The sequence below is a fragment of the Cricetulus griseus genome, chromosome 2, assembly GCF_003668045.3.
Source record: "Cricetulus griseus strain 17A/GY chromosome 2, alternate assembly CriGri-PICRH-1.0, whole genome shotgun sequence".
Classification (NCBI taxonomy): Eukaryota; Metazoa; Chordata; class Mammalia; order Rodentia; family Cricetidae; genus Cricetulus; species Cricetulus griseus.
In genome coordinates, this window is record NC_048595.1 from 227,248,250 (window position 1) to 227,272,750 (window position 24,501).

The 24,501-nt window shown below is 37.8% G+C and overlaps 1 protein-coding gene across 2 annotated transcripts in view; it reads right to left on the reverse strand.

Annotated features, from left to right (window-relative positions):
• The window catches only part of Rttn (rotatin), a 154,541-nt gene that overhangs the window by 34,148 nt on the left and 95,892 nt on the right, over positions 1-24,501 (reverse strand). For both annotated transcript variants that reach the window (XM_027403748.2, XM_027403750.2), the window contains 6 exons: positions 21,306-21,464; positions 19,506-19,577; positions 15,119-15,308; positions 13,477-13,568; positions 9,200-9,290; positions 698-887 (listed from right to left, as the gene is read on the reverse strand). In XM_027403748.2, the coding sequence (XP_027259549.1) occupies positions 698-887; positions 9,200-9,290; positions 13,477-13,568; positions 15,119-15,308; positions 19,506-19,577; positions 21,306-21,464 (794 nt within the window). The remainder of the gene's footprint in view (positions 1-697; positions 888-9,199; positions 9,291-13,476; positions 13,569-15,118; positions 15,309-19,505; positions 19,578-21,305; positions 21,465-24,501) is intronic.

Sequence of the window (24,501 nt, forward strand, 5' to 3'; positions counted from 1 at the left end):
ATAGGCCTGAACATAATAGCCAAGGGTTTGCCACTATGCTAAAAACATCATCAGATGCTACTCATTAATATTAAAAAATGAAAAATTCAAAGAATCAAATCATTGTTTCCTTAAATTTCACCAAAATACTTATGATGAGTTTAGTGTCCCATGACAAAATACATCCAGATGAGATTCAAAAGTGATTTTCTAACTGAGAACATTATTCTGATATGATTGCTAGAGATAGGAATCTTCAAACTCCTTCATGCCCAGTGAAAAATAACCAAGGGGATTATACTACATTCCTTATCCATGCTAGAAGGCACATAAGACTTAGAACCTTCTCAATTTTTTTTAAAAAAGATTTCTTTATTTATTACACATACATTGCTCTGCTTATGTGCCAGAAGAGGGCACCAGATTGAATTGTAGATGGTTGTGAGCCACCATGTGGTTGATGGAAATTGAGCTCAGGACCCCTGGAAGAGCAGTCAGTGCTCTTAACCTCTAAGCCCCCCTTTTCAATTTTTTAAATTAAAGAAAACATCCTTTTTGACGTAAACAACCAAGTTAAGAAGGCAATACAAGTAAACTAATAGAACAGAGGGAGGAAATAATAACAGCAACAACTGTGGAAACAACTGTGGCAAAAGCAAAAGCCTGGAATGTAAAGGGTGTAAGAACAAATGAGAATCTATCCCCATGTGTCTCTTACCTACACAGAAGCTCTATGAGATGGGCTTGTTGCAATGCATTTGCAGCATCTCTTGGAGTAACAGCCAAGAGGTTGTCTAAAAGGCTGCAGATGGCTGACAAAAGAGATGGAGTAACAAACATATACTGCTTGTGCAGGGGAGCAGACAGCGACGAGTCATGAGGTCGCACTGGTCTCGCTTCACACTGACCTGTTATTTACAATAAAGCATAAAAATTATTTCATTCACCTGGTGGTTATTAACAAAATTTACAAGATTTTGTGACACAGGGAAGTTCCTAAAGACTCAGAGGTAGGTGGTTGGTTAATTCTCATAACTGCATGGCTCAGCTTAACCTTGAGGTTAGGGAGATTGACTGCTCCTATTCCTAACCCCTTCCCCCATAAGTGTACTATGCACACACAGAAGCACACAACATACAATCACACATGTGCACATGCACATATTCATGAGTACATGAGATTGTCTTGGGAAAGAGTAGTAAGAGCCAAGGTTTGAACACAATTGTTTTGTTAGTTTGTTTTTTCCTGAAATTCTAGGTGTCAGAATATTTCCAACTTCCAAACATTTCTGGGCTTAAGCAAAGCAGTGAAGGAACAGTAGACTGTACATCCTTCAACACCTCCAATGGGAGCTCAGACAGCATTCAATGAACCATAGCAAGCACACAGTCATGACAGGATGAACCAGGCAGTAAACAGGACTTCAAAGCAGTGTTGATCATCAGCTATGGGCCAGTAGAAACCTGCTGACTTCTGAGAAAATTTGATTGGCAGTAATTGTGGATTTTAATAAGGACTGAATCAAATGTGCTTCAACACTTATTACTCTCAGTCCTTGTTTATTTCTTTGAGAAAACATTTTGAGTTAATTCCCACTAAAGAAAAAGCATGAGTATAAGGAATTCTGAACTAAATATTTTACTTATCTACCTATCTGCCCTCCTGCCCTGGACCTTTTATTTATGAATTGTTTGTAATTCACAGATACATGCTTCCTTAATAATTTCTTTAGATGGAGTGAGCCACAGTCTTTAATTACTACAGGACCATTAATAAAGTCAGGGAATTAACACAGATACTGCCTAATATCTAACTGCAGACCTTTTCTCAATCTTGTCAATCATCCCACAAATGCTCAGGAGAGCAAGAGAAAAAAAGTAACCAATTTGGAATCCCATTTTGCATTTAGTTCACATACTTCTGCTTTCTAAACTGGAAGAGTTCCTTGGCCCTGCTCTCTTTCCTGACCAAGACAATCTTATGGAACACCTTTCTGAGGTTTCCTCATGATCAGATTCTCTACATCTTATCATGGGGTTTGACTTCTATTTCCCACCGCCTGATATACTACCTTTGGCTGTTTTCTGTTTTTGTTTTTTATTCCTCCATTTTTTAATTTGAATTAGAAACAAGATTGTTTTACCTGTCAATCCCAGTTCCCTCTCCCTTCCCTCCTCCCCTGCCTACCCACAACTAACACCTTACCTATCCCATACCCTTTCTGCTCCCCAGGGAGGGTGAGGCTTTAAATAGAGTGTAAGGCAGTGCTGTGGTTAGAACAGGAGTGTCCTGCACAGGCTCCAACTGATGGCATGACTGTCAGAGGTTCTGGGAACTTTAGGAGGCAGGACCCACTTAGGGAAGCAGCTCACTGGGAGGAAAGGTAAGGGAGGTTCCTGGAGACTTCTTGTCCATGGCCCCTTCCTGTTTCCCTTGCTACTGTCAGTCATGATGTGAACAATTTCTGCCACTCAGTCCACTCCAATGTGCTGATGGAGTCCTGTGACTGTGGGCTGAAACCTCTGAACTTCCTCCATGGTAGAATATTATTTTAAGGTTTGTGGCTTTCCTTTATGCTGTATTTGTTTAACTTGGTGAAGCTGATTCTTTGCTTCTCTAAAACACATGATGGTCCTAATAAAGAGCTGAATGGCCAATAGCAAGGAAGGTGCAAAGACAGGCAGGGCTGGGAGGCACAGAGTATAAATAGAAGGAGAAATAAGGAAGAAGCAGCAGCAAAAGAATAAGGAGAGAACGACTTTGGGACCAGCCACCCAGCCATCCAGCTACACAGCAATCTGCAATCCTCAGAATAATAATCACAATAAAAGAACAGGAAATTCCCAGAGCAAAAGGTAGATGGGTTAATTTACATTAGGAAAAGCTGGCTAGAAACAAGTCAAGCTAAAGCCTGGCACTCATAACTAAGAATAATCCTCTGTGTGTGGTTCATTTCGGAACTAGGTGGTAGGCCACGCAAAAGAGAAGAAATATCTTTAATATATTCCTCCATTTACATTGTTCTTTCAGAGAATTCACTTGCAATGGCATGTTACTAAATGGGTGATGTCTAATAGGTTCCTCATCTGTAAAATTTTATTGTCTTTTATGCTAAAGTGGCTACCAAATGCTAATTCTCCAATGATAGCCTATTTTATTTTACTTGACATTCTAGCAGATGAAAGAGCATTTCCTTCTGACCACTTATTTATTTTACTATAATTCAAACAGTCTTAATCTGTTTTGAGACTGCAAATATGTCCGTGGGGTGTGTGTTTGTGTGTGTGCGTGTGCTCAAGTACACACGTGGGCGCATGTATGCACATTTTCTTGGGCACATATACGTATATGAATCAACAAATAATTCATCTGACAGGTCCAATTCTAATATAATTTTACAGGGTCCATTGAGCACCTTTAGTCATTTAATATTTCACTTACAACACACACACACACACACACACACACACACACACAAACACACAAACCTTTCATCCATTGTCTACACGCTTATTTGTTCCATCTTATTGCATATTTGAAGAACTTGTAGGATTGCTAGTTGCAAAAGGTAAACTAGCATCATGGCTTGAATACTTGCCTGAAGCTTTTTTTTTTTTATTGCCATTAAGTCTGAGGGTGAAAGTCTATGAATTACTAGACCAACTTGTTAGTATTCCACATTACTTTCAATTTTGTCAGTTTAAGTTTTCTTTTCTTTCTCTTTGTAGCACAAGAAACTTAAAAAAAAAATATATAGTTATAAAAACCTAACTAAGCTAAGAAGTATATGCAAGAGTGACTATGTCCACTGTGGAGTTCCTTTTACCTTATTCTGATAACTAAGCTTCTGTCGCGTCCACCCTTGACTAGCAAGAACGACGCAACACCGAGGAATCTTCTTCTCACAGTTTATTCGGGAACCTTGCTTTACATGGAATGGCGCCCCGGGTAGAGGAAGACAGGGACTGATATAGTCTACATCTACCAATCACCTAACCCTACGTGGCGCTCCAGCATAGGTTGTCTCCAAGCAGAATTAAGAGGATACGTGGCCTTTACCAAATTAGGAGTTGTTTACCACAGAGACCACTTGCTGGCGGGCTGGCGGGAGGCGGGAAACTGGTGCCATCTTTTGGGTGCAGTACTTTGCAGCTCCCAACAAGCTTCCTGTTTTCTTTTATAACAAATGGGGACATCATGAACTTTTTAATCTTCCTTTCACTATTTTATTGCTTTCATGTGTTTGTTTTCTCTGAGTGTATGCTTGTGAAACCTTATGCATGCCTGGTACCTGCAGATGCCAGGAGGGTGCCACAGCCCATGGAACTGGAGTTACAGATGATTGTGAGCTGCAATTTGGTTGGTGGAAATCAAATTCATGTCCTCTGAAAGAGCAACCCTACTCTTAACCACTGAGCCAACTCTCAAAAAGTAAAAATCTAGAAATACTATATACTCTTAAGTATGTATTTTTAATGTCTTTTGTGTGTGATGTATGTATGGAAATGCCAGTATATACACATGTGAAAGTGAGAGTCAAATTAGGTGTTCCCCTTTATTGTTTCCCATTGTATGTTCTGACAGTCCCCCGCCCATCCCTGTCCTCCACCACCCCACTCCAACCACCCCCTGAACCTGAATCTCATCAAATGCAGCTAGACTGGCTGCTCCATGAACCCCAGTTTTGTCTGCCTGTTTCAGGCCCCCTGCACTGGCATGAAAGTATGTGTCACTACAGCCAACATTTCACATGGGTGCCAGAGCATTGCACAGCAAGCACCTTGCTCACTGAACCATCTCCCTAACCCAACTGGAGGATTTTTTTACATATCAATATTGGGGGGCGGTGATTTACTGAGTACCAATTTGAAAATATCCTCCTTGTATTTCAATAGCTGAATAGCTATGGAATTTGGGTGTTTGATATATTTTCTCATTGTAAATATTCATTAGACAATCATGTGCATTTGTACTTTCATACTTTTGGAGACAAGTCATGAGAAAATTACTATCCATAAAATAAATTTATAGATTCATTAGATATTGCCAAGTTCCCTTGCAAAAAAAAACTGCATTCCCTCTTACAATTTTTAGAAGTGGTGTTGCCCGGAACCCAGCCCAGAGCATGCACTGCCAGCCCTTTGTAATAGTTGGAAATTTAATTTAACAGCTAAGAGGGAGGGTCCTGGTGTAACATTTATTTGCACTTGGCCAATAATATGGGTCTCTGGCGTCTTTTCTGTGAGTATCTGTCTCATGTTTCTGTTCACTTTTACATGTGAAGAACTGAGAAGGCTTTACATGCTCACAACACAGCTTTCTCTGTAAGCTATGTTACAAATAGTTATGTTGTTTTGTCAAGAAACATCTTCACTTTATGGCATTTTCTACCACATGAGTTGTTGATTTTGTAATTATTATTATTAAATGTCAAATGTGTCCTTTTTATTGATTTTTTTGATGCTGAAGCAAAATTAGAAAGCCTTCTATGTAGTTTTATAGGCACCCATCCATGTTTTCTTGTAGTATTTGCATAAACTCACTTTTCACTTTGAAACCCAGATAATTAGCTGACCTACCTGAACAAGGAGGAGCTCATAGACCCCAGAATGATAGCTGGGAAACCAGCATAGGATTGTTCCAGACCCCCTGAATGTGGGTGTCAGTTAGAAGGCCTCGGAAATCTATGGGGCCACTGGTAGTAGATCAGTACTTATCCCTAGTATATGAATGGACTTTGGGAGCTCATTCCACATAAAGGGATACTCTCTCAGTCTATACACACATGGGAGGGCCTAGGACCTGACCCAAATGATATGGCAGACTTTAAAAAAAAAAAATCCCCCTTGAAAGGACTCACCCTCGCTGGGGGGCAGAAAGGGGATGGGATAGGTAGGATGTTAATTGGGGGGGGGGAGAGAGGGAACTGGGATTGACATGAACCAAGCTTGTTTCTAATTTAAATTTTTTTTAAAAAAAAAGGGGAAAAAAAAAGAAACCCAAATATCTGTGTATAAGATGTGCTCTTTTGTCAAATGGCTAGCCAGTTTTCACCACTATTTTTCAAAAGAACTATGGCTCGTCCAGAGATCTGAGTTACAATTTTAATCATGGATACATTTTTAATTCTATTTGTTTTTTCATGGCAATAAAACAGATTCAGTTACATATTTTCAGTATGCTTATAATAAACATGTAAGACTTGTCTCCTTTTGGAGCATTTTCCTGGCAACTTTCATACATTCATTTTTGTTTTGTTTTGTGAATAGAGTGTTGTTTAGCACAAAGAAATATGGTATTTCGACTGTATACTGTTTAATTTATAGATTAACTTATAGAGAATTGACATTGATATCTTTTGATATCAAACTATCCTTTCTAAAAATAATGGAGGTTTGGAGAATATTTAAAATTTTTCTTCTAGAAATGTTGCAGAAGCTGGTGAGATAGCTTAGCAGGTATACACAGGTTCTGCTAAGCCTAAGAACCTAAGTTCAATACCTGGGATTTACAACGTAGAAGGAGAGAACCTACTCCCACAAGTTGTCCTCTTAGCTCCATATGCACAGCGTGGTATTAGTGTGTACACACACACACACACACACACACACACACACACACACACACACACACATTAAAAATGCAAAAAAGAACCCTAAATATATTTTGTATATTTTTATGGTCTCCTCCTGCATCTTTACCTCCTTTTGTTGCCTATAAATGGCCTTGTTTACACTATACTTGCTGTTTATATAAAATCTATTAATTCTGGTGTATTTTTGCCAGTCTATTTTAGTAAATATTTTACTATTTATCATTAATTGTTTAAAGATTTGTAACCATACAACATAGACACTCAATTAAGTATTTATTATTAAATCCTTGTATTTATTAACATAAATTATTAGAAACCAAGGTACAAACCCTGTTTGTGAAATTATTGGAACAAATATTGTAATGAAAATTCAGCAAAGCAAACATTTTCTCAGAATATTTTCTATACATCAGTATTCACATTTAACTCCTTTTCTGAAAGTATTATTTCCTTTGGGTCAGAAATTTAATGCTATCAAATAAGGCCAACAAATTCTCTAGAACTAAAAGGTGAGTTGCAAACTTCAATATAAATACAACTTAAAGCAGAGTTGGTTGTCATCCAAATACAAAGAGTGAAACACACTATCATTTGTAAAACTACATTGCAGAGGGTTGAGGATTTAGCCTGTGCCTAGTATGATCATGGCCCTGTTCTCCAGACTCCGTTTCAGGAAAAGAAATAGAAATATATTGCAGGCTGCTCCTGTGAATTTCTAGGACATAAAGACCCATAGATCTTGCTTCAAATGATGGCACAGCCTTCAGAGTGCATCTCAACTACAGTCTCTCTGCTTTCAGGTCACCTATCATTAAGCTTTTCCAAAAGGAGGGCAAAAAAAAATGCAATGAATATGCAGAGCTTATTGACTCAAATATTAAACACTGCTCCACAAGTAAGGAGCCATATGGCAATCAGAATTTTTTGTAAACACTTCCTTATACACTCTTTATTTAAACGACTTATTATTTTAGAGTATGTAAATGTGGGGGGTGCACCTGAGTGCAAGTGTCCTGTGGAATCAATCCCCTGGAGCTGGAGTTGCAAAGAGCAATAAGCAGGTCAACACAGGAGCTGGGAACCTAACTTGGCCCCTCAGCAAGAGCAGCAGCACTTTTGTCTGCTGAGCCCTATCTCTAGCCTCTCAGACCCTGATAGCCAAATTCTTATTGATTACTTCACAGCGTTGGTTTTGTTAACTTCTGATTAGTCATTCTAGTTTATCCTAATATGTCTGTGATATGTTTAATTAGTAATTTGTGGTCCAGATATTTAGTTTAAAAAAAAAAAGTCTGCCCAGCACTCGGGAGGCAGAGACGGGCGGATCTCTGTGAGTTTGCAACTAGCCTGTTCTACAAGAGCTAGTTCCAGGACAGCCTACAAAGCCACAGAGAAACCCTTTCTCCAAAAACCAAAATAATAAATAAATAAATGTCTGGACTTTCTTTTCCTCCCATCCACTTCCCTACCTACCACTCTTCCTATCTTTTATCTTCCTAAAAGAAAATGTGCATGGGCTCAGGAGATGAATCAATGGCTGAAGTGCTTGCCAGGAGCCATGAGGACTTGAGTTCAGATGCTCGTGACCCATGAAAAAGCTGGCTATGACAGCAAACATCTGCAAACCCAGTGCTGAGAGGTCAGACACAGGCAGATCACAGGCCAGCCAGGGAGCTCCAGATTCAGTAAGAAACCTTGTCTCAAATCACCAGGAGAGAGAGGACTGGACACACAATCCCACCCCAGCCTTGGAGCAAGTGTGACCTGCTGGTAGAGACAGTTTTCTCTAAGACTGCAGCCACTGTTAAGGTTACCATGCTCCAGCAGTAGAATACAAATCCAAAACCATTGGAAGAGCACATTTTGTCTTGAAAGGTTTCATGGTGGTGAATGCCTTTAATCCCAACACTTGGGAAGCAGAGGTAGTTCAAGAGAGCTTGGGCTGTATAGTGAAGTCCTGTCTCAAAAATACCACTAAAAACCCCACAGCATTTGGGAGATAGATTAGAGGGAGTAGATCTGGGAAGAGTTGAGAGAATGGGGATGAATATGCTCAAAATGCATATAAAACTCAAAATTCTCAAAGAACTAATAAAGAAAATATACGTAAAGGCCTTTCGGCATTTGTGGGGAATTCAGAGAAACACACTGCATGGATGATTGCCTTATGATAGAATGCAGTGTTTGGCTATCTCCAAAGAAAGGGAGGAAATTGTGCTCAAAGCCAAAGGGAAAAATGAAAAACCCTCAGAAAACTTAACCCATGGGGCTCAAGTGGACATGGTACAAAGGAAATGTGCAGCAAGTATAGGACATACAAGAGAATGACTCCTGTCTAGGTTAAGGGAGCTTACAGGTCTCCTATGAAAATTTCATGGGCAAGGAAATGTGGCTCACACAGCTTTTTTTTTTTTTTTTTTCACCCTCAAGTAATGATGGACTACAAGTTCCAAAGGCCTTTGGTTTGCAAATCTCTTTAGTTTACAAATATTAATTTTTTTTAATGCTGTTAGAAAATTAAGGGGAGGGTGATTAAGGAAAATAGAGAGAAGGAAGAAACCTAAAGAAATAAAATGAACACCTTCACACACACACACATACACACACACTCACACAAAGAATACCTCGAGTCACAAACTGGTCACGCATGGTTTCGGGAGGAAGTGTTGACGGCAGCAGCGGCTGGGGCTCAGCACTGCCCACGGAGGTCGCCACCTGTGAAGCAGGCAGAGTGCATGGCTCATTAATGTTGAAGCATGGAAAATGAAACGAACAGTAGACACCCAAAATATCCCTAAGGAAGCAAGTTTAAAATGAATTTTACCAGCTCGCCTAACTACACAACACTTTAAATCCTGAGTCACAGCTAGTTTTCTGATAATGGCATTTACTATGACCCTTATAGGAACGGTTACAATGTCCATAAAGCAGTAACTCAAAAGAGCCAAGCTTTCATTTGAAGCCCCATTAAGATTTGAAGTTTCTGATATAAGCAACTTAGGGCTCTCACTGCCTAAATGTTGAAAGGCTTAAGAGATATCCTTTAATAGGTAAAATTTATTGTTCTTGAGATTCTTCCATTTCTTTACTCCATGTATGTACGTTTATCATCTATGTGCTAGAGAGCATGGGGGACAGAAGAAAGCATTGGATCCCCTGGAAATGGAGTAAACCAAACCCGAATCCTCTGCAAGAGCAGCAAGTGCTATTAAGTGTATGGACATTTCTCTAGCCCAATTTTCTTCTATTTATAATAAAATGGTTTGTTTTTGATGTCTCAAATTGCACACTTAAGCTTTAATAATGCCTATATAAATCAATGCACACATTGAAGAGATGGGTGACTCAGAATTTAAAATCACTTGCTGTTCTTCCAGAGGACCCAGGTCCATTCACTAGCAGCCATGTGGCTGCTCGCAGCCATATATAACTCCATTCCCAAGAGACTTGATGCTTTATTCTAGCCTCTTGCAGATACCAGACACATGTGTGGTAAGCAAACATAAACACACAAGAAACATAAATAATAAATAAATAAATAAATAAATAAATAAATAAATGATCTGTGCACATAAAGTGGGGGAAAACCTTGCAGATCTAGAATAAAAAAAACAACAACAAAAACAAAATGCAGTGAGGTATTAAGAGATTTTTCTCTATCTTGCCTCCTGTCAGAAAAGAACTTTAAAAAAAAAAAAAATGTAAAAGCTTGGCAAAATGCTGACACTGTGTTTTAGAATATAACATTTTTAAAAACATTAAACCTAATAGAAATGCTGTAGAAAGCAAACACAAATTCACTTGAAGGTTTGTAGATAAGGCTATTGACTGTACTCAGCCTATTGTGTTTGGTGCTTATGTGAAAAATACCTCTTTTTTTTTTTTTTTTTTTTTTGTCTGTGAAAAAGCACAAAGGGTGCATACCTGGGGAGCCTACATGTCTGTGTATGCACATGGCGTGGCACATCCACAAAACTGATAAATAAGCATTACTTATGAAACAGAGACCACCAGGGCACATCTATAGACGCCCTGTGCATATGCCTAGCATACTCTACCTTTGATTTACAGTGATAACACAAAAGAAAGTACTAAGATTAATTTCATTTATTGTCTCTGATTGTAAGGAGAATATGAACATGAAAAACTTCATAGATATTATGTCTATGTATACTTAAAAATCTCCCGTTCGGGACACAACAACAGACACTGTGGTAATCCAGAGAACCATCCAGCCATGCTTTAAAAACCTGTAGACAATTTTGTAGACAAAATTGGAAAATCTAAAAGAAATGAACAATTTTCTTGATAGGTACCACATACCAAAATTAAATCAAGGCCAGATAAACAACTTAAACCTGTAAGGAAATAGGAGTAGTATTAAAAGTCTCCCCACCAAAAAAAAAAAGAAAAAAAGGCCAAGGTCCAGATGGCTTCAGAGAGTTAGGGAGGAAGACAAGTTTGGTGAGATGTGAGGCAGACAGGAGAGGAAAGGCGTCGGAGCTTCAAAGAAAGCACTGTATATGAATGTATGAAATTATCAGTAACAACTTAATACAACAACCTTTAAAACTTTAAAATCTCAGTGCGCGTTTTCCCATTTTATGTTTTATTAATAGTATATATGTGTATGAGCATGAGCATGCATGTACATGCACCTATTTGGAGATCAGAGCACAGCTCTTCAGAGTTAGTTTCTCCTTCTAGCAGGAGAGCCAAGGATCAAAGCCAGGTCATCAAGTGGGCACAACAAATGGGTGTACTCTCTGCGCCATCTCAACAGCCCACCATGAGGCAACCAACTGTGAAGAAGCTAAGGACGTTTACATACACTGAGACTGCTAGCTATTGAATGTCCCCACAGGCCCATGCACTGAAGCTTGGTCCCAGCCCACAGTGCTACTGGAAGGGATGGGGGAACCTTTGGCAGGTGGAGCTTGTGGAAAAACTTTAGATCACTGGGCAGGTACTTGAACATATCAGAGTCTTAGCCCCTTTCTGTGTCTTTTTCAGTGTTCAGGCTGTCATGAGATGAATAGGCTTCCTCTATCACATACTCTCATTGTAATATATTATGCAATTACAGGCCAAAGCAACATGGCCCAGTGACTGTGGACTGAAACCTCACAAACTAGGTAGCAAAACAAGTCCAGTTGATTATTTCAAGTATATTGCGACATCAATACAAAAGCTAATAAGCACAGAGGTGCTTCCATTGAAATAATGATCATAGTCAACTACGTTCTTCCAAAGTAATTATCAGAAAATCTAGTGCTTTTAACTTGTAATAATGTTGATATAAACCAAAAAAATATAAATGTATTTTTTCTTTCTGTACCAAGGTCTTCTTACATTTGATAAATATTGTAAGTCGAGTAACACAAAAAGGTTAACATAGAAAAATTACTATTTATTGATTAGTTCTGATAAACAAGGAATGAGTTTAGGTTAATCCTATGGGTGGACTGTCTAATTTCCTCCTAATGCTCCTATAGGCTTTGCCCCAGTGCACCCCAATCCTCCTCTGTAACTATCTTTTGCTCTCCAGCTACCATGAGGTAAATATCTCCACTTCACCACAAGCTTCCCTGCTCACTAAAGACAGGTCTAGAAACAACAAAGTCATGTAACCATGTGCCTGAATCCCTGAAACTGCTAGCTTCAATAGCGCTTTTCACCTGAGGTAGATTTTCTCAGGCATGTAGTCATCTAGCCACAACAACTAAAGGTTTATTAGCATAGCTTTTTCATAGTGTCATAAAAACTGATCACTTGAGAAAATGGACTTTCAAGCATGTACTGATGCTATTCTTCCTCTGACTCTCTCTGAATCAATTACTAAAACTCATTTTGGCATTTAATCATAGTATTTCTCTTCCAGAACTGAAGACACACACTATCTTTACATTTAAGCTTGGAAAGTATGACATCTAGTGGGAGCAGGGTAATTATTCTCCATTCCCAAACAAAGGTCTAGTTTAGCACTAAATTCCTCTCTTTTGAATCTAATAAAAAGAGGGAAAAAGGAAATGGGACAATATTGGAGGTAAACTTTACCAATGTCTATATAATTACATTATCCCACATACATATTATTTATTTAAACATCTAAAATCAGAGGTACCAAAACTTTGCTTCCATAATAGATTCTACCACACAGTCCTTATCAACAAATACTTAAAAAATTAGTATGTTTTCTAATTTAGAAGAAATGTTTTTTTTATGCTTGGACAAAATTGAAGACCAGCATCAGTTATTAGGAAGAAAGCTGCATATGCACAAATGAAGACATCCAAGTATGCACAAATTTCACATCTTTTAGATACTGAAGAAAAGTTTCTCATACAAATATTTAGAGATGTATTTGAAATTATCAGTACTACACTGGAAACATCTCAATAGGTAAGCTTTCTCACTGTGCCTTGCCCTTAGTCAAAATTATAGAATAACTAATGATTTTTAATTATACAGAATATGTCTCATCTACTATTAATGAAAATACTTTTGACACTATTCTACTCTTGATTCTATCAGAAAAGGTAAGAAAGAGGGGTTAGTGACTCTCAACTGAAAGAATATGTGCAGTGTGACTACAGCCAGGCAGTCCCTAGTTGAAATCCCAGCCCTGCCTCTTACAGCACTATTCATCACAGTTACTTAACTTTGCAGTGACATGCTTATGTGGGAAAGCACAAGGGTGTCTACCACATACGGGCAGTTGAACACATTATCCAGAGTATTTTAACTAAATGCAGAACAGGAGTCTTGTCAGAATATACTTTTTTTTTAAACCACAGTGACTATAATCATAACCTTGAGCTTTTATACAGTATTTTATCACTACTATGCAATTCAAACTTATTCAGAGACTCAAACGGAACATTTCTGAGTCCTCTATTACCATTGTTTCTGAGGTGGAAAGAGAGGTTGGCTCATAGTCCGGAACGGATGTCCCTGAGGGTGCCCTCCAATACTTGAATGAGTCGTCTAACCCTGTGACAACAGAGAACAGTTAGTATGACATCCCCCAGGTTCTCCAACAACTAACAAAATATGTACTCCTTAAGGAAACCAGCCATAAACTACAGAAGAATGATTTTTCTCTGTGTTCACTAAGAAGTTTTATTCCTCCATAGCACCTGTCCTAAGAATTCTAACATCCTACAGCAGAGTGAAACCACAAATATACATTTCTAACAAATACCTAGAATACATCAATGCAGATTGGCTCAAGAGTCATGTCAGGAATAACAGTGATTTATAAAAATTGAAACAAATGAGTAAATTACTTTTCTAATAGTGACAGTTATTTATAAAGTTCAAGAGCTTCATTAAATGTTACTTTCAATTGCCCTAAGAAGGGAATGGAAATGTGAATTATAATTTAATAAAATGTGAATTATAATTTATAAATTACATTTAAGTAAATAAAAGTAATGGAATTTCATGATTTCAGTTTGCTCTTGTCAGGAGTCTCTCTATATATATTTGCATACAAATATATAAACAAATTTTATGTATAAGTACATATACATATACAATCATAAGATAGTGAATAAATTCATATATTTGAGGGCTTTTGTATTTTCATTGAACCTTTTCTGTGTTAAGATTCTGAAACATATTAATTTCAAAATTAATGAAATTTATGTTAAATGGATATTCATTTTATGAGATCTAGTTAGTATTTATGTATTAATACATAATACTTAGAAAACTCAAAAACATTTACCAAGAGAAGTAAAAATACTTCAGCAAAGATTATGATAAGTTCATACCAAAAATAGATTTTTACGACCATTACCAAATAAGTTAGAAGATTTAGTTAGAAAAGATCTCATTCATAAGAAAGATTGGAGGAAAAAAAACCTGTAGGGTGCCAAGGAATGAATGTTCCAAAAAAAAGTTTAAGATTTTACTGGAGAAAAAAGCTATAAAACTTTAGTGAAGTGCATAAAATAACTTATAAAATATTGATAAGATGTCAAATGTGGCTTCCATGAAGAATTTATAACACAGAATAATGTTCAGGCAATGTTTAGAAAAACAGAGACTAGAAAGGCACATAAAACAAACATCAGATAGTGGAAAACAATAGTAAAAAATAAGACATATTAAGGTTATTCTCTGTGTTGTAGGACTGGAGATGATTTTTTTCCTGTGTACTTTTTATTATTTTCCAAATGTTCTTTAATGAACACATGTATTTTAATGTCTTTTTTTGCATGTATAAGTTATGTGCATGCTTATATATATGTTCACATGTGTGCACCTGAGCGAGGAGGTCAGAGGTTGATGCCACACTTTATATATTAAGGTAAGATCTCTCCATGAACACAGAGCTTGTCAGTCTGACTGGTCTAGCAAGCCAGCTTGCTCCAAGGGCTCCAGACCACTGTGCACACCTTGCATGTCTTTAGGTGTTGAGGGTCCTAATCCCAGTCCTATCACTTGTGGTTTTTTAGCCACTAAACTGTCTACCTGACCCCTCAACATCATTTAAAAGAAGCTATACTTTGTGATAATAAAGGTACTATACTTACCATTTAAATTACTGCATTCTGAAGTTTCAGGAAAAGCAGAAAAATTCAAATCAAAGGTATATCTTCCTATATAACAGTGTTTCGCCATCTGAATCAAATGTTCATAGAAACGGCAATGATACAAAAGGGCCTGGAGGGCAGGTTTTCCTACGAGTGACAGGCCAGAATCCTCATCATGGACACAGGGGCCCTGTGCAGAAGACAGAGAAAAGGCCCTGATTTTAACAAACCATTTCTTCAAAAAGATCCACTGCATCTCACTAAGGCAAAGGTGTCCCACATCCTACCACAGTCCTTCTAGTTATGGCTGCTTAGGCTAGAATGGACTAGTACTTCACTTTACTGGTCCCTGGAAGAAGGTTGATCAAATCTACCTCCTAAAGAGTCAATTCATTAAAATGCATCTATGAAATGATCTTTCTCAACCACCTAATTACACACTTGAGCACAAAAACAACAACAGTATCTTTAAACTTACACACAACAGTAAAACAATTATTGTAAATTCCTGAAATAAGAAATGGTATTTAAAAATGTTTTTACTTAATCAACAAGTCAGCAAAAATAATCAACTAAAATACAGAAGCCTAAAAGAAGCAAGTAAAACAGAACAAGAGAACAGGGTCAAAAAGCCAGGTTTACTCATCAAGGTCAGTTATAAGCAATGTGATTCCTCATTTATTTATAAATTATACAGCTAATCATCCATGCTAGGCAAATGCTCTCATACTACTCCAATGTGGTCCTTTAATGCATGACTTTACTAAACTATTTGTCAAAAATATTGAATAATAAAACTTCATTGTCACCACTACAAAGAGTTTTAAGCAAGTTATAGTATGCTTTAATGTATACAACACAATAAAGACAAGAAAGGTGCAACAACTCCAAAACATCCCAAGGCAATTCCTTTGTCACTCAGCAAAGATTACCAACCTAAATGAAAACTGTGGTTTTGTTAAGGCAGGCTAGGGAGTGTGGCTCAGCAATAAAGCACTTACCTAACATACAGGAAGCTTTGTGTTTGATCCCTAGTAGTAAAAACAAATGGACACAAACAAAACAGCTCTCAAAGGTTAACTCCAACTTTACTCTGGCTACTTAACAACTAAGTCAATAAAAGAAAATCCCTAAAGTAACATAAAACCATATTTCTATATTTCCTAGTGATGATTAATTTTACTTTGTAATATATTAATCATGTAAAATTATTTAATTCATTTTATGAACAATGAATGTCTATGTAATTGCTTCCTCTATCACAGCCAGAGTCCTAAATTCATAAATATTTACTGAGAACAGGTAAATATAAATTGTATAAATCATGAAAACAACAAAAACAACTATTCAGGGCTCTTCACAAAAGTTAGATCTGCTGAGTCTTTACCATGTCAAAGGCCTTCTGGATGGATAATGGTTGGCTGGGAACCACAATACAACTTCTTTCTAGCACTGTGACACTGATTCTGCTGTCTCTCCCTGAGAGAGACAGCCTTGATGTTTGTGTGTGAATAAAGATGAACGTTTATAAACATCATTACTAAAAGATATTCCCCAAATGGGAAAGAGCTATAATATGTAAAGATTATTATAATAAGAGCTAAGTTCTCGGACCCAGCAGGAGACTGGCTCCCTAGTCCCTAATGGAAGATGTGGGTGTCCACTGGAAGCCAGGGGAAATATGCTCTTTCATGTGCTGTTTATCTGTTCCTCCTCTTTAAGATCAATACATCTGCATCCATACAAAAAGAGCAGGATATTATGATACAAAACAAAGACTTCACATACGTAAGACCAAGAATGTAAGATGAATACTTTGCATACTAAGTCAGAAAGGCTTTATAAAGCAACGCCAATCCACTCTTCAGTGGAAACTGGGAGAACATTTTTCAAAAATATAAAACCTATCAGTAATAGATCACTTGCTGTCTAGCATAAGCAAGGTGTTGGGTTCAATCCCCAGAGCCATAAGAAAAGAAAAGAAAAGAAAAGAAAAGAAAAGAAAAGAAAAGAAAAAGAAATAATAATAAACTATGGGCCTAACCTTCAGAAACACTCTGTGAAGAAGATAAAGTTTAGTGGTAAGAAATGAGGCAATGCAGTAAAAGTAATATGAACCCAATTTAATGATAAAAACATAAAGTACTAATGTCTTTCAGAGAAGAGAAGACTATATTGGTTACTAAAAATATTTTTAGAACTATATTTAAGGAACGGCAAGATGACTCAGAGGGTAAAAGCACCTGCTGTACAAGCCTAATGACCTGAACTCCATAAAAGAGGAAGGAGAAAATAGATTTCACATAACTGTTTTCTGACCTCTCAACCCACACTGTGGTAAATGCACACAGACACAGACACACACAGACACACACAGACACACACAGACACACACACACACACACACACACACACACACACACACACACACACACACACACACACACACACACGAGACTAGAGATGATTTATAGCACCAGCACCACAAACTTGTCTCTGTAAAGACTGAAGAAGTAAACAACCCAAGAGATTAATGCCAACTGGATCATGCATCGGGAGACACACTGAAACCTGCCTTTCCAAAGCTCAGCTTGATTCAGTAACAATTAGTATATTCTGACGGAAATTTAAAGATAAACAGATTTATAGAGGATTCTGGGACCCTCTATAAATTATATATTATAACATTATTATATAAACCATATTAATTATATTACAGTTATAATCTATATAGCATAATATCATTATAAACATAAAATCATAAGATGATGACTAAAATTATAAAAAAGCACATCTTATGCCTACAATGAGAGCACTTTAAAATTTTCCAAATTATTTTCTACTTAAATGTTAAGTATTTAGTGACTTGGAATTCCCTATTTTTAAAAACCAAATATAAAGAAAAAGAGATAAATCAAGGTTCCAGCTGTACACTAACTGAGGAAAAGAAACAGAAATTTAATACAATTGCATTTGTAAATACAACCAATTTTATTATTAAACTATAGAACCAATTTAATGATGTGAACAACAAAGAGACTCTCTATACTCACAGCTACCACTGACTAAACATGTGGGTTCATCAAGCTATTTCAGTCCTTTGTGCTAAAACTTTTAAATTATACAATGAGGAAAATAGTACATGGCGCCAACAATTACACCAGTTAATACACATGAAGCTTCTAGAAAACCACCTAGTATATTTCATGCTAAGCGTTACTAATCCTGAAAGTATTAACCACTACAGAAAAGAGGTTTTTTCCTTACAATTTTTTTTTTAGTGTTTTATCAGGCTGGATATGGTAACACATGCCTTAAATCCCAGCTCTGGGAGGCAGAGGACAGCAGATCTCTGTTGACTTTGAGGTTAACCAGGTCTACATAGTGAGTTTAAGGCCAGCAAAGGACACAAAATAGATAGCTAGATGATGGATGGATGGATGGATGGATGGATGGATGGATGGATGGATGAACAATAGATATGTAGATAGAAGATAGATAGATAGATAGATAGATAGATAGATAGATAGATAGATAAGAAGACAGATGATAGATATGAATAAAATGTTTTATTGGAGCCTGGAGAGATGATTCAGTGATTAAGAGCACTTTTGTTTCTTAAAGAAGACCAGGATTTGATTCACTGAACCCTGGCTCACAATGTAGATGCTGGCTCATAACCATCTGTAACTCCAGTTCCAAGGCATCTGTCACCCTCTTTGGAGACACTAGGTATGCATGTGGTTCAGACACATCCATGAAGGCAAAACAGTCACACACATAAAATAAGTAAATCTAGTGTGTGTGGCAGGGGTTAAACATTTGCCAGAGAATGTATGTGGAGGTCAGAGGACAACTTTAACAGGGAGTTCTCTCCTTCCGCACTTGTGGGACCATTTCTCTAGCTCATGAGATGCTCAAATGTGAAAAAGAATCAGACAATTTCTACCTTCTTATTAAGAAGTACTTGCTGCCACACACGCAGTTTTTTAAGTAATAAAGTTTAGCCAATCTTTGATATCAACAATAGACTGATTCTTAGACTCTCACAAATACCAAAGCCTGCAGACAAAGAAATCCCTTATATAAACAGAGTGGCATTTGTGTGTTGTCTATGCATGTCCTGTGTGTAACTTAAAAGCTCTCTAAGTCACAATGCCTGAATGTTATTGTATGTGGTTGTCATGCAATACTGTATAAGAAGAATAAGAGAAAAATTCTACAACTGTTCAGTACAATTACTTTTCTTGAATATTTTTGACTCCTGGTTGCCTAAATATACAAACATGAAATCCATAGACATAAAAGGATAGCTGCATATGTATGCTGAAAATTTAAAACTACTTAACGTAAAATAGTTGCTAGATTGATAAATGTTTATACCTACCTGCCAAGTATAATTCTTTATAGCTTCTGAAGGCATCGGAATTACAAGGAGATTCTGAAGAATAAATGCAGCCTGAAAATTAAAAGCACAAAATGTCAATACTGCCATCTTGTTGTCGTCTCTGAAATAACCAAGTGCTGTAATTGAATAACAGAGGTGCAGCTGGTCAGTTATACACACTGAGAGAGCCTCACAAAGTCTTATTAGCTGATGACTGAATTAGGTGATGTGCAAACTATGGAACAGTTCATTAGAAAATGTATTTTTTACCATTACAAAATTTAGTTTCATACAAAAATGATTATTATAAAACATTATAGAAGCATTTAAGAAATACAAATAACGTCTTCCACATCCCTTTGTAGGGTTACACACAGATAGCAAATGTCTGCCTTCTACTTCCTCAGTTTCCTCCTCTCTCACACAAAATCCTCTTAAAGCACAAATGTCCAACTTTATCCATCATAATACAGGGTGACAGAATGAAGTAAGTATACAAATATAAGAACTGATTTTCACTTAATGAAAGATTATGGTATAATTCTACTGAGAGAATAACAAGAATTAGGGAAATTCTAAGAGTAAAACCTCCATCCATCTTCACTGGAAATCAATTTTAAAAGTTTAAAATTAATGAAGCAAAACAAAATCCATAAATGTAAGAATTACCACTTGAAATTATGACAGCAACTAACAAGAAAACTGGTTTTATGTGTTTGTCACTGAGTATGGGCTAGTGGTGGGCCAGGAACTGCTGATTTCTTCAGAAACCTCTGAAAACTATTTGCTTGTCATTTTTAAAGCTATTGGTATGAATTATCACTTTGACAGAAGCAGCAATAAAAAGAAACCACCAATTGGAGCTGACAAGATGGCTCTATGGGTAGAGGCAGCTGTGGGTAGAATTGGTGACCGAAGTGTCACTCCTAGAACCCAAAAGATGGCAAGAGAATTGACTCTGGAGATTTGTCCTCTGGCCTTCACAGGGACACATGTGCACAAATAAACTACATAAATAAGTCAATAATTTTAAAAACACATATTAAATTGGTGTTTATTTTCTTCTCAAATATTAATGACATATACTACAAAATGTTATTTTGAAAATACTTTGCTATTATCGCCGGGCGGTGGTGGCGTACACCTTTAATCCCAGCACTCAGGAGGCAGAGGCAAGTGGATCTCTGTGAGTTCGAGACCAGCCTGGTAAGAGCTAGTTCCGGGACAACCTCCAAAGCCACAGAGAAACCCTGTCTCAAAAAACCAAAAAAAAAAAAAAAAAAGAGAGAAAAAAAAAGAAAGTACTTTGCTATTATTAAAGGCTTACAAACACCAAAGACCTATTTATGATGAGTAAAAACAACTGTTTTCTGTTGCTTTACAATGTGTGACATAAAAGTTCACACTAAAATATGTATCAAGTTGGCTCATCTGGTAAAGGCACTTGCTGCCAAGGCTGAATTCTATTCGCAGAGCCCACATGACAGAAGGAGAGGATTGGCTCTGGTAAGTCGTCCTCTGACCTCCACAGCAGAGCATGTGAACGCACAAGCATATATTCATATACATGAACACATATGCAAAATGAATAAATATTTAATGTGACCATTTAAATATTTTGACTTCAACTTTTACTGTAAATTATCTTTTCATTTAAGCTTTTTGTGAGCAAAACAAACAATGGTTTTTGCTCAGTCCACCCCGCTAAACAGAAAGTCAAGTGAGGCTTATACATACTACAATGGACTTCTGTGACACAAAGGAGGGCGGGGCAGGACGAGGCTGCTAACACAGACATACCTCCCGGCGCACCATACTGCATTCTGATTGATCCAGAAGAATGTTCACCACGGTTCCCCAGAGCCCACCAGAAATATTCTGACAACTGTTTGCCAAGGCCGCACAGCCAGCTTCAATAGTGGTCAGTGCTGATCCCAATCCCAGGGAAGTGAATCTCACCTGTCACATAAAGACAGATATCAAAACCAAGGATACTCTTTCCTAGAGCAAGGTCATCCTTCTGATACAAAAGAAGTGCCAGAACTGTGTGAATATGGCATTGGCTTCACATTCCTACATACTAATGGACACATGGGAACAGTGTCTTACATGTGTGTGAATACAGCATTGGCTTCACTACATACATGTGTGTGAATCGGCTTTACAGAAATCCTGCATCAGAGTTGGGGAAAAAAACAATCAATAACCTGAAAAAAAAGTAGGCTTATAATCAATTGTCACATGAGTTTAAACTAAATAGCTATAAGTAACTATTAAAGCAATTATAATTACAAGGTTTTATAAGGAAAAGCAGAGGATATTTGATCATATGATTTTGATTTATTCCTCATTCATAAAAATACACCCATTAGTTTATTCTATTTTTCTTGTTATTAATCTTTATAGGGCTTATAGTACTTTCTCAATAGTTGTTTGAAGAAAAAAAATATTTCACAGAAGCTCAATTTGGTACAGTAATGCTGGCCATAACATAACTGCTATTTAAGCAATAGTTTGGTGCATTTCTGAAGTTTGACCCAAAAATACATTTTCAGTGACACTTTTCCATGGGGTATGAGTCTTTAGACATTTTAGCAGGAGCCAGAATAGAGATGAGACTGGTCAGCAAAGACAATATGTCAATGTGAATGACAGGGAATGGGAAAGTGAACTGGAATGACTGGAAAATTGTGGAGCTTGAATTCTATAGGCAATATGTGACATCATTCTTTAAAGAGAATAATGGTCCCAAATGTAATTCAGAGATCATTTTTGTTGATGTTGTTTTTGTTTTTCGAGACAGGGTTTCTCTGTATTGCTTTGGAGCCTGTCCTGGGACTCGCTCTGTAGACCAGGCTGGCTTCAAACTCACAGAGATCTGCCTGCCTCTGCCTCCCGAGTACTGGGATTAAAGGCGTGCACCATCAAGGCCCGGCTAATTCAGAGATCTTTAGGTTGGATGCTCCTACCTTAGGCATGGAGGCAAGGCTGTTTTCTCCTCAGTTTCTAAGGCTATGGCTGTCTTTCTAACTCTATTGGGCCAGGCCCAGTCCAGTCCCTCAGGGACAGTGGTGCTGCTGCTGTCTTTAGCCACCAACAGCAATCTTGGAGCCAGGGAGACAGCCTAAAGAGGTCAGGCTATACACTGAGTAGTAGGAAGCTAGGGCTGAGAATATTCCTCCAGCACAGCCTGTGATCCAGAGTATAAGACAAAGCCTTGGGCCTTAAGTGCTAATGGCATTTGGTTCCCCAGTATATGCACTTGCTTTGCAACCTCATTTCGTCCCTTCCTATCTCTCCCTTAGGGACTAGGAATAGGACATAGGACTAAAACCCTGTGACTATTCTTCTATCAGATATGAATGATATCAGGATGAAATACATGAGTTCACATCTACTCTTTTTTTTTCTTTAAGTTTTGTTAAATTTTTTTTCCAACTTTTTTTATTTGAATTAGAAACAGGATTATTTTACATGATAATCCCAGTTCCATTCTCCCACCCGTCCGCCCCTACTGCCCGCCCCCCAACTAAAACCCTATCTATCACATATCCTTTCTGCTCCCCCTGGATGGTGAGGCCTTCCATAGGGTGTCATCAGTGTCTGTTGTATCCTTTGGGATAGGGCCTAGGCCCACCCCCGTGTGTCTTGGCTCAGGGAGTATTCCTCCACATGGAATGGGCTCCCAAAGTCTACACCTATGCTAGGGATAAGCACTGAACTTCTACAGGAGGTTCCGTAGATTTCTGAGGTTTCCTCAGTCCCATGCTGGTATTCCAGCTATCAGTCTGGGGAGCAAGAGTTGCCAGATATTCAGGTCTGCTGTTTCTGTGGGTTTCACCAGCCTGGTCTGGACCCCTTTGCTCTTAACTCGTCCTTCTCTGCATCTGGGTTCCAGTTCAGTTCGGTGATTAGTTGTGGGTGTCTGCTTCTACTTCCACCAGCTGCTGGATGAGGGCTACCGGGTGGCATATAAGTCAGTCATCAATCTCATTATCAGGGGAGGGCATTTAAGGTAGCCTCTCCTCTGTTGCTTAGATTGTTAGTTGGTGTCATCTTTGTAGATCTCCAGACATTTCTCTAGAGCCTGATTTCTCTGTAAACCAAAAATATCTCCCTCTATTATGATATCTCCATTCTTGTTATCATCTATTCTTCCCCTGACTCAAACTTTCTGCTCCCTCATGTCCTCTGCATCCTCCTCTTCTCCCCTTCTCATTCTCCTAGCTCCCTCCCCCCTCTTCCCGTGCTCCCAATTTGCTCAGCAGATCTTGACCCTTTCCCCCTCTCCAGGGTACCATGTATGTTTCTCTTAGGGTCCTCCTTATTTATTAGCTTCTTTGGCAGTGTGGATTGTAGGATGGTAATCCTTACTCTATGTCTAAAATCCGAATATGAGTGAGTACATACCATATTTGTCCTTTTGCGATTGGGTTACCTCGCTCAGAATGGTTTCTTCTAGATCCATCTATTTTCCTGCAAATTTCAAGATTCCATTGTTTTTTTCCATTGTGTAAATGTACCACATTTTCTCTATCCATTCTTCGGTTGAGGGGCATCTAGGCTGTTTCCAGTTTCTGGATATCACAAATAGTGCTGCTATGAACATCGGTGAACAGATGTCCTTGTTGTATGAATGTGTTTCTTTTGGGTATATGAATGGAATTGCTGGGTCTTGTGGTAGACTGATTCCCATTTTCCTGAGGAGTCACCATACTGATTTCCAAAGTAGCTGTACAAGTTGGCACTCCCACCAGCAGTGGAGAAGTGTTCCCGTTTCTCCACATCCTCTCCAACATGAACTGTCATTGGTGGTTTTGATTTTTGCCATTCTGACAGGAATAAGATGGTATCTCAGAGTTGTTTTGATTTGCAATTCCCTAATAGCTAAGGATGTTGAATACTTTCTTATGTGTCTTTCAGCCATTTTAGATTCCTCTATTGAGAATTGTCTATTTAGTTCTGTACCCCACTTTTTAATTGGGTTGTTTGGTGT